Consider the following 16,446-nt stretch of genomic DNA (forward strand, 5'->3'; position numbering starts at 1 on the left):
AATAGCTCTCTTGACGATGCATAATGATAAGCAGAGAAAGGTTGCGCTGCATTCAGTGGGTGATTGATGTTAGTGCTTTTCATTAGAGGCCAACTCTAGCAATTTTCAGAGTTCAATGGATCCTAATAAAGTTTGTTACGTAGATTGAATTGACAAGGCTAAAAAAAGTGGAGTAGTCGACATTTTTTCCAGTGCTGTAGCAATAGTCAACTGGTTGTAGAGAAGTCGTGCATGTGTTCAATTTTATAATGTTCTGACTTGATTTTTCAGGGAAAATCTTGCCAATGACACATACCTGCTATCTCAAATGGACAGTGACCAGTATGTGCCCATTGGTACAGTGGCCAACTTCAATCAGATCAAAAAGCTAACCAAGGATCTTAGTCTCATCGTCGACGTCCTACGAGGCAAGTGTAGCAGCAGTGGTTTTTTCACCATTGTATATTTGGCTGTTCTAAGAGTAACACCACTCAAATTTTGATGGTTGCATGTATGATGTGAGCCTCAAGCAGTTGCGTGCGGGGAGGATAAATGTTTTAATGTAGAACACCTACAAGATAGTACGCCTTCATATGCGCCCTAGGTATCTGCAGTGAGTACACCATTGCACTCACTGCTCGTAAGTGGGTGCAACAGTGAAAACCACGGTCAAGCATCGTTGGTGTTCCATTCGGCCATCTCTGCCCGGAACACCTGGTTTACCGCTGCTGGGACATGGAAACAACTGCAGTTTTTTTTGTGCTGTGGCAATATGTAGTTGGACCGCGATATAACAAAGTCAGCCCAAAACTTTGGTGCATCTCCAATAGAGTAAAGTCTAGGCTTATCTCTCAACAGTAAAATTAACATCACAGGTTTTAAGAGATCTGCATCTAATTCGCAAGCATACCAAAGTTCAGCAACCAAAATGAAAAGTGGATTCACAACATGGGATGGCTATCTATGGAGTCGTGATTGGGAAACGAAAATGGGTCATTGCGCACTGTGGGCTTTATTAAATGAAGATTCATTATATCAAGGTTTGATGGTGGGGCTGGGGGGGTGTGGGGTGTGTGTGGTACGGAAAACAATACTGTGCATATTATTTTAATATATTTTGTGTAAGCTTACCTTGGCACAGAATACCACTGCACACTTTGTGCACTCTGACAGGCATATGTACCTGAAATTCTTTCTCTTTCATTCATTCCTGTTATTGAGATTCCTAAGAAATGTCGCTGCTCAAAAAAAAAAGACTCCATGATGCTTTGACCAATCCATCACCTTTTAATTTTTTATTGATGCCACAGCTTCTTTGACTGCTTCACACTTTCAGTGTCATTTGCTTCACGCTCCTGCGCTCACACCTGTTGTTAGAGCCTCCTTTGGGAGGTTAGCTCAGAGGCTGCAACCAGTTGTACTGATCTTTCACGGTATTTTCTTTCGCTAGAATCCCCCAACGTGCAAGTAGACGAGGCTGGCGAAAAAGTGCGCCCCAACCACAAACGCTGTGTCCTGATTCTTAGAGAAATACCAGAGAGCACTCCTGTCAAAGTAAGTCCGCTTGGCCTACTCTTACTGTAGCAGTCTCTGTGAGGAAATACTTCATTCATCACCATTGTGTCGTCACAGGACATCGAGGCGCTATTCAAGGCCAGTGACAAGTGCCCGCAGTTCATGAGCTGCGAATTTGCCCACAATAGCAGCTGGTATGTGACCTTTGAGTCGGATGAGGATGCACAGCAGGCGTACAGGTACCTGCGTGAAGAAGTGCGCTCTTTCCAAGGGAAGCCCATTATGGTATGTCTCATTTCTTGCTCTCTTTAGTTTGCTACTGATGCTAAATCGATTTGAAGACATTTTATTCAATTCCAGTACAATTTTTTTTCGTTAATTACATAGTTGACAGGGTCATGTATTTCAGTAATCTGACAAACTTTATTTACGAAATTTGCTTTTTCTTGGTATACAACCTTGGTTCATCAGCATTGCATGCACCAGCAGTGCTCCCAGCAGTGGTAATCTGGTTGATATTGATACCTTGACAAGGTTGGAGTGGGATGCAACCTATTTGACAACTACAGTCAAACCTCGATATATCGAACACGGACATATCGAATTATTGCCTATATCGAACGGTTCCTATATCACGTGGGAAATCGCATGCATTTTTAATTTTTTATTTCGAACGAAGTTTGACGTATAATGGATATATCGAACTCGGCCACCCCAAACCGCCCGCGCTCCGTTGACAGGCGGCGAGCTTTCCCGCCGCGCTCCGTTGACAGGCGGCGAGCTTTCCCGCAACTCTCGAAAATAGCGGTAACGCGGTGGGCGTTTACGACTGCTGCACACATCGATGGCGCCGAGTGCGCCACTTGAACGTAGCGGCATACGCACGCCGCAGCCTTGCAGCAACGACGCACTGCACTTGTTGCACCAGCTCCTCCTTGATAGTATCGCCAGGCATCCGTCGCATCGGTCGTTGTTGTGCTCGTGTGTTAGGCCTGCCGCGCGTTGTGGTGTGTGTAGCGATGGCTGCAGACGCGAAGAAACGGACGACCCTGACTTTTGCAGCAAAACTGGAAGCAATCCAGCGCGTTTAGAATGGTGAGAAGTCGAGCGTCGCGGACAGGTTAGGCATACCAAGGAGCACATTGAGTACTCTGTTTAAAAACAAAGCCGACATAAAGGCCAAGGCCGAGAAGAGTCAGCACTCGGGCGCGCGGCGTGTACGCAAAGCTGCTTTTGAAGATGTTGAGAAGTCTCTCCACAAGTGGTTCATGGACGCAAGGGCCCGAAATATTCCTGTATCGGGGCCGATGTTGCAACAGAAGGCAAAGAACTTTGCATTCATTCTCGGCGTCAGTGCGAGTAGCGGTTGGCTACAACGTTTTAAGACTCGTTTCAACATTGTCGGGAAGACTGTGTCGGGAGAGAGTGAGGACGCCAATGATGAAGAAATTCAGAAGTGGCTTGATCATGAGTGGCCCAAAGTTCTTGCCAAGTATGAGCCGAGCCAAATCTTTAATGCTGACGAGACGGGCCTGTTCTGGCAAATGCTTCCGCGGCAAACGCTGGACACTCGCGGGGACAAGTGCCACGGGGGCAAGCAAGGCAAGGCCCGTGTGACGGTCCTATTGGCTGCCAATATGGATGGGAGCACGAAGCTGCGGCCACTTGTAATTGGCAAATTTAAAACCCCGAGGTGCATGCGGAACTGCCCCAATATTCCGGTGACTTATGCCTGGAATAAGAAGTCGTGGATGACGAGGGATATTTTCCTCAAGTGGCTGAAGGCGTGGGATTCGGACCTGGTGCGTCAGGGACGGAAGGTATGCCTTATCGTCGATAACTGCACGGCACACCACACCGATGCCCAGCTGAGCAACATCGAAGTGGTATTTCTGCCGCCCAACACCACTTCGAAGCTCCAACCGTTGGACCAGGGCATTATCCGCACATTTAAGTCTATCTACAAGCGTCGGCTGATCGACATTTTGCTTGTAAGACTCCGGATGGGCCAAGATCTGAAGATCGATCTTTTGGGCGCCATCCAAATGCTCAAGGCGTCGTGGGAAAACGTCAAGCAGTCGACGATAGCCAACTGCTTTCGGCATGCGGGCTTCGGTGGACGCACTGACGAAGCATCAGTGGAAGAATCCGAGGAAGCTGGGTTGGCATGCGCAGATGGAGCAAGCTGGAGAGCTTTGTTGGTGCGGAGCCGCAGAGCATGTGCATCGAAGACTTCGTTGGAGGTGACGACAGCACTGGTACAACGGCGGAGCTAACGGATGTAGAGATCGTCGCCGAAGCTACCGCTGAGCAGCCGAATGAAGACGCTGCCGAGGTGGATCCCGCAAGCGCTGATGGTGCCCCGCTCCCGACATCAGCTGAGGTCGTAGCCGCTTTGGCCCTTGCGCGCCGCCACTGCAGCGCGATTGAAGGCACCGGCCTTTCACTTGTGGATCGCCTGGACTATGTTGAGGACGCAGTCGTCAAACACGCCATTGCCAACAAAAAGCAGGCTACTCTTTTTCAGTATTTTAAGCCAACACAATAAATACTTTGTTTGAATCTTCAAGTGAGTATTTACTGCACCACGATTGGTTCGTTGGTTGTTTTCCACAAGTTCTTGACGCATTTTTTACGTGATTTTTTATATCGAATTCTGGATATATCGAACTATTTCGCGATCGCCGTGCCGTTCGATATATCGAGGTTCGACTGTATATGCTCCACAGACACAAGCTTATCGTTTTCTCGTTAGCCCCCCCCCCCCCCCTGCTCAGTTTCTCTTGGATCTATTTCAAGAGAATGAGGAAACACATGCATTTGCCTACTTCAGATACTGGCAGGCAGGAATAGAAGGGAATGCGCGGTTGCGCGGTTACCACAGGCCTGTACGCATATTGTACTTAATCGTGCAGTGGTTTTAGCCATTAGTATGTTTTAAATGGGTACATATTAATGAGGTTTTGCTCTATTTTAAGTTTACGTGCACGTTACAGAACCCAGAGTTTTCAGAATTAATACTTCGCCCCTCTGTGGTGTGCCTCGTTGTACAGTGGTTTTGGCTTGCAAAATCTAGTTTAATTGTTTATTTCTCCTGTTATAGAGTGGTTCTATGTTGTTTTCAGGCCCGCATTAAAGCCAAGCCCATCTCGCGAGCCTCGTTCCTGCCACCATACAAGAATGGTTTGCGGCACCAGCCTCCCCACCTCATGGCTGGAGGGGAGGGGCTGGTCAATGCCCCTGCAACAGCAACTGTTCCGGCTGCTGCTGCTGCCAGTGGGCCTGCCCCAGGGGGGGTCTCGGCGCAGCCGCTCAGCACCAGCCAACCAGCAGCCGCCACCACACCTGTGGCACCTCAGCAGACCACACAGGCGTCCACCTTCTATCAGGGGCCACTGCAGGTGTGTTGGCACCTTTGATACTGTTGCAGGCCTTGCCAGCATGATTGCTGCTAGTGGTGGTTGACAAAAACTAGAACAAACGATATGTAAGGTATTGAAAATGTCTGTGCAAATACGCCTTAGCGACTTCCAAGCGTCCCGAGGCTTATGTTATTGTTGCTTGCAGGTGAACTATGGTCCGGCCAGTGCAAGCAGTAACAGTGCAGGACCGGGTACTGCCCAGTTGTACCCACCCTTCTACCCTCCAGCTATGCTGCAGACCTGGACACCAGCCACTCCTACGTGTTTTGACCTGGGAACGGTGAGCCTTCCCTCAGCACATGGCAGCGTGAGATCCCTTGGTTTTGCCCCTCCTGCCTGCCACCCCTGTGCATGCCTTGCTTGCTTGTTGATGCTCTCTTTGTAAGTGGCTGCAAGAAAAAGAATGCAACTTCTCTGTTCCCCTAAACCTCTTTCCTGCGTGGTTGGCAGGTCTTCATTTTAGCATTTAACATATCTTTCAAATGTGTGGCTCGTTACTTCGAAGCAATTTTTTGCTTCCGTGTGTTTACGGGCGCACGTGTGTATAAGGCATGGCACTAAGCTGCTGCCACACCGTATATCATTAGTCGAACCACAGTAAACGCCTTCCTTTATGGATAATTTCTGTGACTTTGTAAGTTACTATTGTAGGGACAGTGTGAGGAGTTTGCTGTATGTTTGTAGGGCAGATGCCATGTTAGGCATCGCTTGGCAGGCAGGAAAAGGGACAGCTGCGTTTCGAAAAATGAAACCATAGCAGTAATAGAACAACACTCTTGCCACTGTTTGTGTCTCCGAGACCTCAATATCTGATGCTTTGCTGGCACACAGGTGTTCTCGATGAACGGCCTGGCACCCCAGGCAACCTACAAGCCGCTGAATGGGACGGGTGGCACGGGTCGTCACGGCTTCCCTGTTCTGTGGCCGGGGGGTGGTGGCCGTTCGTCCAAGTCTTACCTGCGGACAGGTGGTGCCTCCTACGACGGCGACTCACGGGGCTTCTATGAGCGGCACGGTGGCAGCCTCCTAGGCCCTGGCTACCCGTCAACTTACCTGGCCGGCCCACCCGCCTTCCCTCTTTCCCGGGGCGGTGGTGGAGGACCCCCGCCTGCATACATTCAGGAGTTCCTGCCCACGTCTGGTGGCAGCTCCAAACGGGATTCCGGCAACTCTCTCTACTCCCTTTACTCTAGGGGAAGTCCTAAGGGGGACATGGGCAAGGACTCTGGAGGCGGCAGTGGCTCTTCACAAAAGTACCAAGAGTAAGTCTTTGCATAGATATCAGCTACAGTAAAATGGAATTACCATATTTACTATAATTCAACAGGGACCCAAATTTCGTGGCCTCTAAAAATGGGTGCTCCTGTATGTATTCTTGCCAGATCTTTAAAATTAGCTAGGGCGTAGCTGTATGTTGATGATCAGAAAGAGAGAGAGGCAAGCACAGTTTGCCTTTATAGAAATGGGAAATTTATTCTTGACTATTGCTTTTCTCCTCTAATTGAGTTTTTCTGGCTTTGTCATTTATGGGTCAGGTGAGCCCAGTCTCCACAGGGTTGTTTTGAAGAGGAAGGCTAGGCATGAAAGACAACTTTCTTATTTATGAATTGATCTGAAAGAAATTTCCACAGTTTTGGTGTGCAAATTCTAAAAATGCGATTACTTTTCTGATAGGGCAAGTACTTTTCAGTGTACTCATAAAGCCATTGTACAAGCTGTGTTGTTTGTTTGGACCGAAATTAGCAACTGAACAAAGAAGCAACACAGTGGTTAGAGTATTCAAATAATCTAGAATGTTCAAGGAGTCCAAGGTGCTATAAATCAATGTACACACCCAATCCTAATAAGTGTTAGAGGCCATCACTGCCAATAGAAACTTCAAATGTAGTGCATGTGACCCATTTCATAAAGTTTGGGGAACGAATATTGCCTTGGTAATGGGCATATTGCTTACAGCATGTATTTATCTTTCTGGCAAAAGAAAGGTTCATGCTGCTAGCTGAAATAGGACAGACGCTATTTTTCCTCAGATATAGCATGTGTGTCAAAGTAATTGTTTTGAAAAATCAACGAAAAGAAAGTTTCAAGACATCTGTATTGGAAAAATACCATTAAAAACTCAACAAGGTATTCCAGGGGGTTGATCTGGATGTCAGTCAAGTTCACTGCGAGGCCGTAGTCGTGATCGTCCCTCACTTTGGCTCGTTAGCTATTTCATGTCGCAGAAGTGGAAGAAGTGAGTTCATAATCCAGGTTAACGATCATGTGAGAAGGGGTACGTTGATTTGACACTGGCGTCATTGCCTTTACGCTTGGCTCTACGAAAGGTTCAAACTTCCGTGTGTTTTCTGATAGTACAGTAAAAGCTCGTTAATTCGGATTTCTAGGGACCGGAAAAAATGTCCGAATTAACCGAATGTCCGAATTATCGAATGGTCAAAATAAACGCAATAAATGCACGAGTTTTTTCAACATACCTTTACTTAACAAAGTAATCGCGGATGCTTGTCTGTTTTCGAGCAGAAATTCGCGCGGACACAATTTTTCTGAGCCCTTCAAGGTGCTCAGCAGCTCGCATGATGTCTGCAGTACCGCAAAAGTTTCACCCGTCATCTACGCTTTTCGGTTGGCACGGTAATCCACGGGAGGATTGTTGATGTTCTTAAAGCAGCGTGGCTTTTGAACCTTTCCGATAACGAGAAGCGGCAAGCGCTCTGTTCCCGTCACATTGGCGGCTAAAAGTACGGTTACTCGTTCCTTGCTTCTTGCCGCCGATTGAAGGATCCCCTTTCATCACTCTTCATCACTTCTTGTCGGGAGAGCCCGTTATTCAGAGCACGCAAAATTTCAACTTTGGTGGTGAAGTCCTTGGCCTCGTACTTGGGCCGCTTCGCCGGCGTTGCCATCGGCGGAGAGTGCGGTCGCACGAGAAGTCAGCACAAAAGCACCAGCAACGATCAAGCTAAAGGAGCCGTACTGAAACGTTCCTCGATAAATCGGCGATCAACGATGCAGCACACCAACGGGAACAAAGCAACAAAACCCACACGCGAAAAAAAGACGTTCGACCAGTCTCAATCCAAGCCAAGTCGATAATTGATGTCCATGGCGATGCTGCGTTTGAGCTTCACTTTTGTTCCGAATTGTTCTTTTTTCGTTTTCGAGCCTCGCCAGCGGCCCGAAAGTCGCCGAATTATCCGATTTGCGGTCAAATCTGTCCGAAATAACGAGCGCCCAGTCTCATAGAGTGATGCGTATATTTACAGGGACCAGATGACGTGTCCGAATTAACCGATTTTCCGAATTAACGAGAGTCGAATTAACGAGCTTTTACTGTATCAGTGTTTATCCTGCGGCGGTTGTAGTCCCTGTTAGGGGAAGCATTCTCACGCTTTCCTCTGTCGCAGACAACATCGGTGATCATGCGGCTGGAGTCCACACTGTGCAGTGTCCTCGTTGACAGTGAGGCAATGTTAGAGCTCAATCCGCCTCTTTCACAATGCCACGACGTATGCACCTTTCCTGTAGTGGAAAAGTTTCAAAACACCGCTTGATCGATCTCGGAGGCTTTTGTTGTTCTGGCAATACCCGGCCCTTACCAAAACAGTAGAGGGCAGTATAGCGAAGTGGAAAAGTGGAAAAGGTGGATTGTTGATCACATGCTCCCGTGACACAGCAGCACCATTAGGTTTTCGGCCCCTGCGTACTTTCGTGCACGGCCAAGTGAAGCAGGGATCAGAACTTAGTCGAAGCTTGTTAATTCAATGTCTTATAATTTGAATGAACAGTTCCGCAAATTTGGGGCTTGTTTTATCAAAAAAAAGAAAGGTCGGTATGAAATTCGAGCAGACAAGATAATTCAGTTCCAAGATGTAAGGGAGGATGTTCCTGCTGGCCACACTGCTACTGTTCAGTATTGTCTTCCGACAACCAACCATCATCCTTCAAAGTGTCTGCAGTGTAAAAAACGGGGACGGCACTGAAGTGCAGACTTTCAAGTGTATAATGCACCCTTGGTATCTGCGGTGAGGACACCATTGCGTTCACTGCTCGTAAATGGGTGCAACAGTGAAAACCATGGTCAAGCATCGTTGGTGTTCCATCCGGCCATCTCTGCCCGGAGCACCTGGTTTACCGCTGCTGGGACACTACAGCGATAACAAACAGTATAAGAAGGGAATACTATTGCATTTACGAGATTATTGAGCCATAAAACACTGCCATTCAGAATACTACCTGTAAAAGTGCGCGACATGTGTGTGTGCCCATAAGATTTTAAAAATAGTTCTCTGTTAACTTATTACCGCTTGTCTTTATTTTTCTCTCTCTTTAGCAGCCGGATGCGACGGAGGAAAAAAGAAGAAAATGGTTCTAACAAGACAGTGAGCATTTGTTCAGTTAAATTTTTTTTTTTATCCACCTTATGTACTTAATTTTTTTTTTGCAGACATAATTACACTTTGTTATTTCTTAACAGGACGGTAGCAATGCAGACAGTGGCAAATCGAGGGAAGAAGTTGAAGCTCCCAAGTTCGATCTGGAGGAAGCTGCTTTTCCACCTTTGCCAGGCTTCCTGGTAAGTTGCAATGGTTGTTAACCGCCGCTATATTTCATTAGACTTTACTTCTTCTCTACCTAGTGGTCCTGGGGCTTTATCGTTTTTAAAAAATACAGTAGAATCTTGGTGGTAAAATGACAGCTCAGGCATACTTCAGGGGTGATACTAATTTTTCTTTGGTCCTGGCCAAGGCCCATTAGCTTAAAATGTGATAGAGTAAGGTTATTGCGAAATGATTTTCACCCGGCGACGTTTGATATGAACGCACGCCACCCTACAGAGCAGGTGCTGCCCGTGGGGCCGCGGGAGTTGGGGCAATGAAGCATGGCCGTGTGCACCCCGCTGCCAGATTGGCTGGTTGTCGGCATCATCCATCAGCTACAAGTCATAACCTCGAAGATCATGTGCGCGAATCTTGGAGGCCCTAATGCACCTTCGTGTGCCTTCACTTTTAGATGACAGATTGTGTTGACCTTTTCTTTTTCCCGAGGCACCGATGCGTGCTGCTGCACTTCAGGCCGCTTTGTTCTACGTTTACACCTGCGTGCCACGTCGAAGCAAGCCATGTCTTGCAATTGGACATCCTACGAAATGTGCACGAGGACCTAAAGAGGAAGTGGATGGTCTTGACAAATGACTTAGGCCTCGAAATGTCAACATGCAAAGCTTAGAGTTTATTTAAAATACTGCTCTCCTTCGAGAGCGTGGCAGTTAGGCAGTGCAATGATTACTTGTCGAAAGAATAAAAATTAACATTGGTGAAGCAGACATCTACTAGCATAGTGTAATAACGGGATGTGAAGAGCAATAATGCAATACAAGATTATTGCAAGTAGTAGTCGTAAAAGTTGGCCTGCCATGTCCTGTAGGATGTGGTTCCAAGGGTCGCGTTTTCCAGCAATTTCCAGTCCCGATTTTGCCACAAACCCGGAGAAATGGTGGCCCTTCGAAGCCATAAGGCAATGCCATGTAGTGATGTTAAATATTTATAGGTGAAGTACCTCAGCCTGCCTGCTGCTTGCTCAAAAAAAAAAAAGCATAGTCCGTGATGCATAATGATGCGACCATTCGCCCATTTCTAACGGAAAAAAAAAAAATCAAGGCTGAAAAGAAATACGGCACGACAGAAATTCTTCAAATCGAGGAGATTCTACTGTATGGGTATTCTCAGTTTCAGTAAGTGAGGCACTATACAGGCAAACCTTGATACTTGATGCATCATCACCTTGATACATCAGCAAAATGCATGTTTCCATGTTATTTCAATGCACCCTTGGTATCTGCGGTGAGGACGCCATTGCACTCACTGCTCGTAAATGGGTGCAACAGTGAAAACCACGGTCAAGCATCGTTGGTGTTCCATCCGGCCATCTCTGCCCGGAGCACCTGGTTTACCGCTGCTGGGACACCGAAGCAACTGCAAGGAGGAGTACCGTATTTACTCGAATCTAACGCGCACATTTTTTCCGGTAAAACGAGTCCAAAAATCGCATGCGCGTTAGAATCAAGTACCAAAAAAAAAAACTGTTATCGTATTGCCATCGGCATTTCAAAATGGCCGCCTTGGCCATTTCCTGCCATTATTGTTTCAGTTCGTACGTGTACTGAGGAGATTGTCATCCCGTTCTGCGTTCGCATCAACGGCATGGAAGTGCCGACTCCAAATACTCGACGAGTGCACCACGTTGCAGCATTTAAAAGAATAGTTATTACATGTGCTGAGATGGCTGGAAATCGGGCCGCATCGCGGTCGTTCAGAGTTCCCGCAACGTGCATGCGAGACTGGTGCAAATAGAAGCAGAAGATTTTTTACAGCAAAGCTTCACGAAAAGGTTTCAGTGGTCCAAGGCAGGGCCGGTTTCCCGAAATCGAAGAGCGTTGACAGCAACAAGGAGTTGTCCGACAGCGACGAGGATTGATCCATTACGCGACTCGTATCGCCGCCGTAGTGGTGACAGTTTTAGCGGCAAGGCCCGCTTTTTGTCATTGTGTTTTAGTTTTTTGAAACTTTAGTTCTTTAAAACCCAAATAATTTTCTTCTGAATGTGCAAAGTTTGACTCCTATGGACTTTTTTGTTCTTTTCTCTCACGAAAAAGTGGGTGCGCGTTACAATCGGTGTACAGTGAAACGTCGTTAAACCGTACCCGCTTAAACAATAGTTCCGTTTTAAAAGTAGTAAAGTCAAATCCCCGACTCGGCGGACATTGAACATAATGCATTTTGTATCCGCATAAACCGTACCAGCTTATCGCGTATGTATCGGTTAATAAGTAGCTTTTCCAATTTTCGTTGCGCACTCGCCGCGGCTTGTAGTCCCCCACTGGGCGTCCCGACAGAACAGCAAGCCCCAGAGATCGAAACACGCCTCGCTCGTTTCTGTTGATGATGATGGCGGCTGTGTTGGTGAGCGCCATCTCTTGGATTTTTCTGCAACAAGAAGCACTCGGCCGGCTAGGCTTCTGGTGTTGTCGACGCGATGGCACTTTGCACAAACACGCAAACACGGTGTGCGCTTGCTTTGCTTTCTTTGTTCCTTTGGCGCCGTGCATACGTGTTCTCCGTACAGCTCTCGCGTCATTTTTCACGTGTTGTGTATGTGTGCTTTTGCTCTTCGTACTTGCCGTCATGCCGAAGCTGGGACAAAAGCATCGAGTGCTGAAAATAGAGGACAAATTGGACATAATTCGTGCTATTGAAAGTGACACGAAAAAATCGGCGCTGGCACGCGAAAAGGACCTGCCGTTAACCACGGTGTGTGGAATTTGGAATTCCAGAGAGAAGTTGCTCGTCAGTGCTGCTGCAACTGCGAAAAGGTGCCGGCTACGCGGTTCGGCGTTTTCGGATGTAGAGGAGGCGCTGGTGAAGTGGCTAAAAGCTGCACGGTCGAAAAATCTGCCCATCAGCGGACCCCTGCTCGTGGAGAAGGCCCTGGTTTTTGCCTCGCAGCTCAACCATGACAACTTCGTGTGCAACAATGGCTGGCTGGCCAGATTTAAGGCGAGGCACGGCATTACCACGAGGACTTTTTCGGCAGAAGGTGCTGCTGCTGACGTGGATGGCGCGGAGCAGTGGCAAAATGGTCAGCTCAAGAACATCTTGGAAGACTACGCACCTGATGACATCTTTAATATGGATGAATCGGCGCTATTCTTTAAGCTGCTACCAGACAAAACGCTCGCGTTCAAAGGCGAGACGTGCACCGGCGGCAAGCATGCAAAAGACAGAATATCAGTGGCGTTTTGCGTAAACATGACTGGAACCGACAAAACTCCGCTCCTCGTGATTGGAAAGTCGGCGAAGCCTAGATGTTTTAAAGGCGCCCGATTGCCATCAGGGGTCGTCTATCGCAGCAACACCAAAGCATGGATGACGGCAAAACTCTTTGAGGAGTACGTGCGCCTCATCGATCGTCGTTTTGCGGCTAAGAACAGAAGAGTTGTTCTTATTTTAGACAACGCTTCGGCGCACGTCGCCCTGGACAACCTGACGGCTGTGAAGTTGGCGTTTCTGCCACCAAACACAACAGCGATTGCACAGCCCTTGGACCAAGGCATCATTCGAGCTGTAAAACAGCTCTACAAGAAGAATCTGCTGCGCAGATTTCTTCTCGCCATTGAATGTGGCAAATTATTCTCCATCGACCTGATTGGCGCGATTCACCTGCTCGAATACTCGTGGCGGCAGGTTGAAGCAACGACAGTTCAAAATTGCTTCAAGCGTGCTGGCTTCTGTGTGTGTGCGGGCGACGCAGATGACTCTAGTGACACCATCGACCAGACTTCGGACATCGTAGACGACGCTTGCGAAACTCTGCTAGCTGAAGTTCTGGAGCGGCAGGGCATTACGGAAGGCATTTCCTTCCCCGACTTCAGAGACGCAGACAGCGATGTGCAGACATCTCCTGACATGTCCGACGAAGCTATTGTTGCCTCAGTTGTCGAAGTGTCGCCAAATGATAGTGATGAGGACGACATGGAAAGCGACAACACGGGTGATCCAGGTCCGACAGTGGCCAAAGCTGCGCACTGCGTCAGCGTCATGCGGGTATTTGCCAAGAAGAGGGGGCTGGCGGAAAAGCTGGCTCGCAGCATAAGTGAGTTTGAGGCCGCTGTCGTTGCTGCTAGGCCGCCGCGTCGTCAAATGAAGATTACAGACTTTGTCACGCGAAGTTAATAAATTACAGCACATTTTTTGTTCTTTCATCGCACTCCCTGAAGGTTTCTTTTTTTAACAGGTAAGTGGGCGACCTGACGCTATTTCGGTTAAGCAGTACTACCGTTTAGTACGTACTTTTTCCGAGCTCCGCCCAACTACGGTTTAACGAGGTTTCACTGTATTACTCTTTTTTTTTTTGTTCGCGGAAAACGGGTGCGCGTTACAATCGAGGGCGCGGTAGAATCGAGTAAATACGGTAGGCTATCTGCTAAATTTTTCTGCCTTACAACTGCTCTCACCATATGCTGTCAGGCCTAGAGCACTGCACGGGCTCGGGCCGACCCGAAAACCCGGGCCCGGCCCGGCTGGGTAAAATAGTTTTCACGGCGGGCCCGGGCCGGGCTTGGGCCTGAAGCTCCGGGCTTAGGGCCGGGCCCGGGTTTGAGGTGGCGGGCTCAGGTCGGGCCGGGCTTTGACTTTGCTCCGTTCTTAAAGGTTCACTAAAGTGAAACACTCAATCGGTTTAGACTTATAAAGTGTACTCTGAGAACCCGAACGTCATTAATTTCACCATCAATGAGTTTATTAATAATGGAGAAAATCAAGGTCAAAGTTCAATTCTGAAATTTCACGCTGAAATCTCCGCACGTGACGTCAAGGATTTCAAACTATATTCGTCGTATTTTGGGGACATTGGCTCGACGAAATTTCCAGAAACTTAGTATGTTAAGTCTATGACCCCCTCAGAGGTCAATGTACTTCATCTTTACCCACTATAAACTACGTAGGGCCCAGTAGATGCCGTCAGAATCTATGACGTAACAGCGTGTGCTGCGTGAATTTCAAGTTGGCGTCGTTACCTGCATTTTCCTGCGGGTTTTCATTCTTACCAAGTGTCTTGTCGCGGCGAGCGTGGTGCTTTTGGAATGGTAAAAGAGTAATTTACTGATAATAGAAAAATCGTTTTTCTCTTTAATGTGCCTTGTTCCGCTTACGCTGTGCATACATATATGTCCTGCATTTTATCTCGAAAAAACGCTTTTTTATTGCGATAGCAATTATATGGACAGTCTCGGCTGGAAAATGTCCGTCCCCGTCGCCGTCATGCACCGTATATGTATAAGTATGTATATATATACAAAAGCCCCAAAGAAAATTCAGAAAAATGCTTCCGAAGCGCGGAATCGAACCAGGGACCTCTTGCTCCGCAGCGAGTGGCGCCAGCCACTACGCCACGGAATGCAGGTCCTCCGCATAGCTAACGGCGAGCGTCATATACACACCCTTTGCCGCTGGACGGACTCAGAGATGGCCGGCGCTCATAAGCGTTTCTTCATTACCAGCGAGATGGCGCTAGGAGCGCGACGAGCGCATTTAAAAGTCATCGGCGAGCTCGCTCGCTTCTTCTTATATTTGCGCAAGGAGAACCTTGGCCTTCCGCTGTCTGCTCGCGCGGTTTTCTCGTGGTGACGGCAAGAGGGATGTTTCAAGCTTTAACCGTGATGTCCACGCTCATGTTACGGAGCGCCGCTAAACGACGCCGCTAAACGAACAAACAGAAGACGAGCGCGAACTATCAAGTGTCACAGCTCGACACTTGAAGCACGCTAGTTTCCTTCGCTGCTTCGGTCGCCTTTGTAACAGGAGCGCTGTTCAAACTGAGAGTATCCATTGGCGAGCCTCACTTCGTATAGCATTAGTTTCTTGCTATCGCATTCATTGCTTCACCCTTGCGGCGAAACTGTGATTTTTTTTTTATGTGGGGTAAGCTATTTGGAGAAGTTTTATGAGGGATAAGTACTGAACTTCTTTTGCTTCTTGCATATCTGAAACGGGCGAGCTAAAAGTAAATAGACCAGGCGCATATATGTAACATCTCGCTATTCCGTGCTTTATTTTCTTTCGTTATTATTTTATATCCCAAATGCTACTCTGTAATCGCAGTAATAAATGTAATATAATAAAATTATACCTATGAGATATCATCGCAATAGCGATCACAGAGCTCCAAAGCGGGAAAACGTTCTTGAAAGTTAGAGCCCCCCTCTAAAACGAAAGGACCGCACGGAGTTTTGATACATACTCGTAGAGTCCCTATAAAGGCACATTCTTTTTCTGTGACTCTGTGACGGCTCCCAGTGGTTATGTGGCGCGAGACGGACATGCACAGCCTGCTTTGTGTGCCTACATTGTTAATGTCTGAGCTTTCGTCTTGTTCCACCATATCAGGAGTCTAAAACTCACCTCAGCTAACGGGCCCCATTCACAAAAATTTACTCCCGCAAAGGCTAGGGCAATGGCGAAGGTAGGAGCGTGGGATGGGGGAACAGGTTTTAAAACTACCATCATTTAACAGCAGACCTTTCCTATATGTCATATACGGGATCACTTCTGAAGGAGATTTGGCGGCAGGATTCCCACAACATATCGATACCCATTGTTGCAATATAGTGCGGAACGGAGCAACTTGGAGCGTGCCAGACTCTATCGAAGAAGAGGAAACCGAGGGACATCGAGGGCACGTGCACGTGGCCGGAGCAGCAGTTCGCCTTTAGTATTGCCATTAAACGGACGTCTCTCTTTCACGTCTGGGGAACCAGTCATTTCGTATCAGCCATAATGACTAAAATCTGGACGCCGATTCTGAAATATAGCTTTGTTTCACGGTTATGTGACAACACACGGTGACCGTAGGGGGTGCCTCACGAAAAATATGCTTTCGGTCTGTCATGCCTGTGTATCTCAAGAACATACTTATACAGAAAAAAAATGGGATGAAGACAGTCATGTGCGGGCGGAGGGCCGCTAGCGAGAGG

At 47.7% G+C, this 16,446-nt stretch overlaps 1 protein-coding gene across 11 annotated transcripts in view; it reads left to right on the forward strand.

The window, feature by feature from the left end:
- LOC119387998 (la-related protein 4B) overlaps positions 1 to 16,446 on the forward strand; it is an 87,146-nt gene that overhangs the window by 55,695 nt on the left and 15,005 nt on the right. For 10 of the 11 annotated variants that reach the window (XM_037655598.2, XM_037655599.2, XM_037655600.2 and 7 more), the window contains 8 exons: positions 271 to 407; positions 1,430 to 1,533; positions 1,612 to 1,779; positions 4,620 to 4,895; positions 5,062 to 5,196; positions 5,748 to 6,178; positions 9,250 to 9,298; positions 9,394 to 9,492. In XM_037655598.2, the coding sequence (XP_037511526.1) occupies positions 271 to 407; positions 1,430 to 1,533; positions 1,612 to 1,779; positions 4,620 to 4,895; positions 5,062 to 5,196; positions 5,748 to 6,178; positions 9,250 to 9,298; positions 9,394 to 9,492 (1,399 nt within the window). The remainder of the gene's footprint in view (positions 1 to 270; positions 408 to 1,429; positions 1,534 to 1,611; positions 1,780 to 4,619; positions 4,896 to 5,061; positions 5,197 to 5,747; positions 6,179 to 9,249; positions 9,299 to 9,393; positions 9,493 to 16,446) is intronic. The other variant, XM_049413779.1, reaches the window with a different exon arrangement.

Source organism: Rhipicephalus sanguineus, chromosome 3 (genome assembly GCF_013339695.2).
Source record: "Rhipicephalus sanguineus isolate Rsan-2018 chromosome 3, BIME_Rsan_1.4, whole genome shotgun sequence".
NCBI classification, from domain to species: Eukaryota; Metazoa; Arthropoda; class Arachnida; order Ixodida; family Ixodidae; genus Rhipicephalus; species Rhipicephalus sanguineus.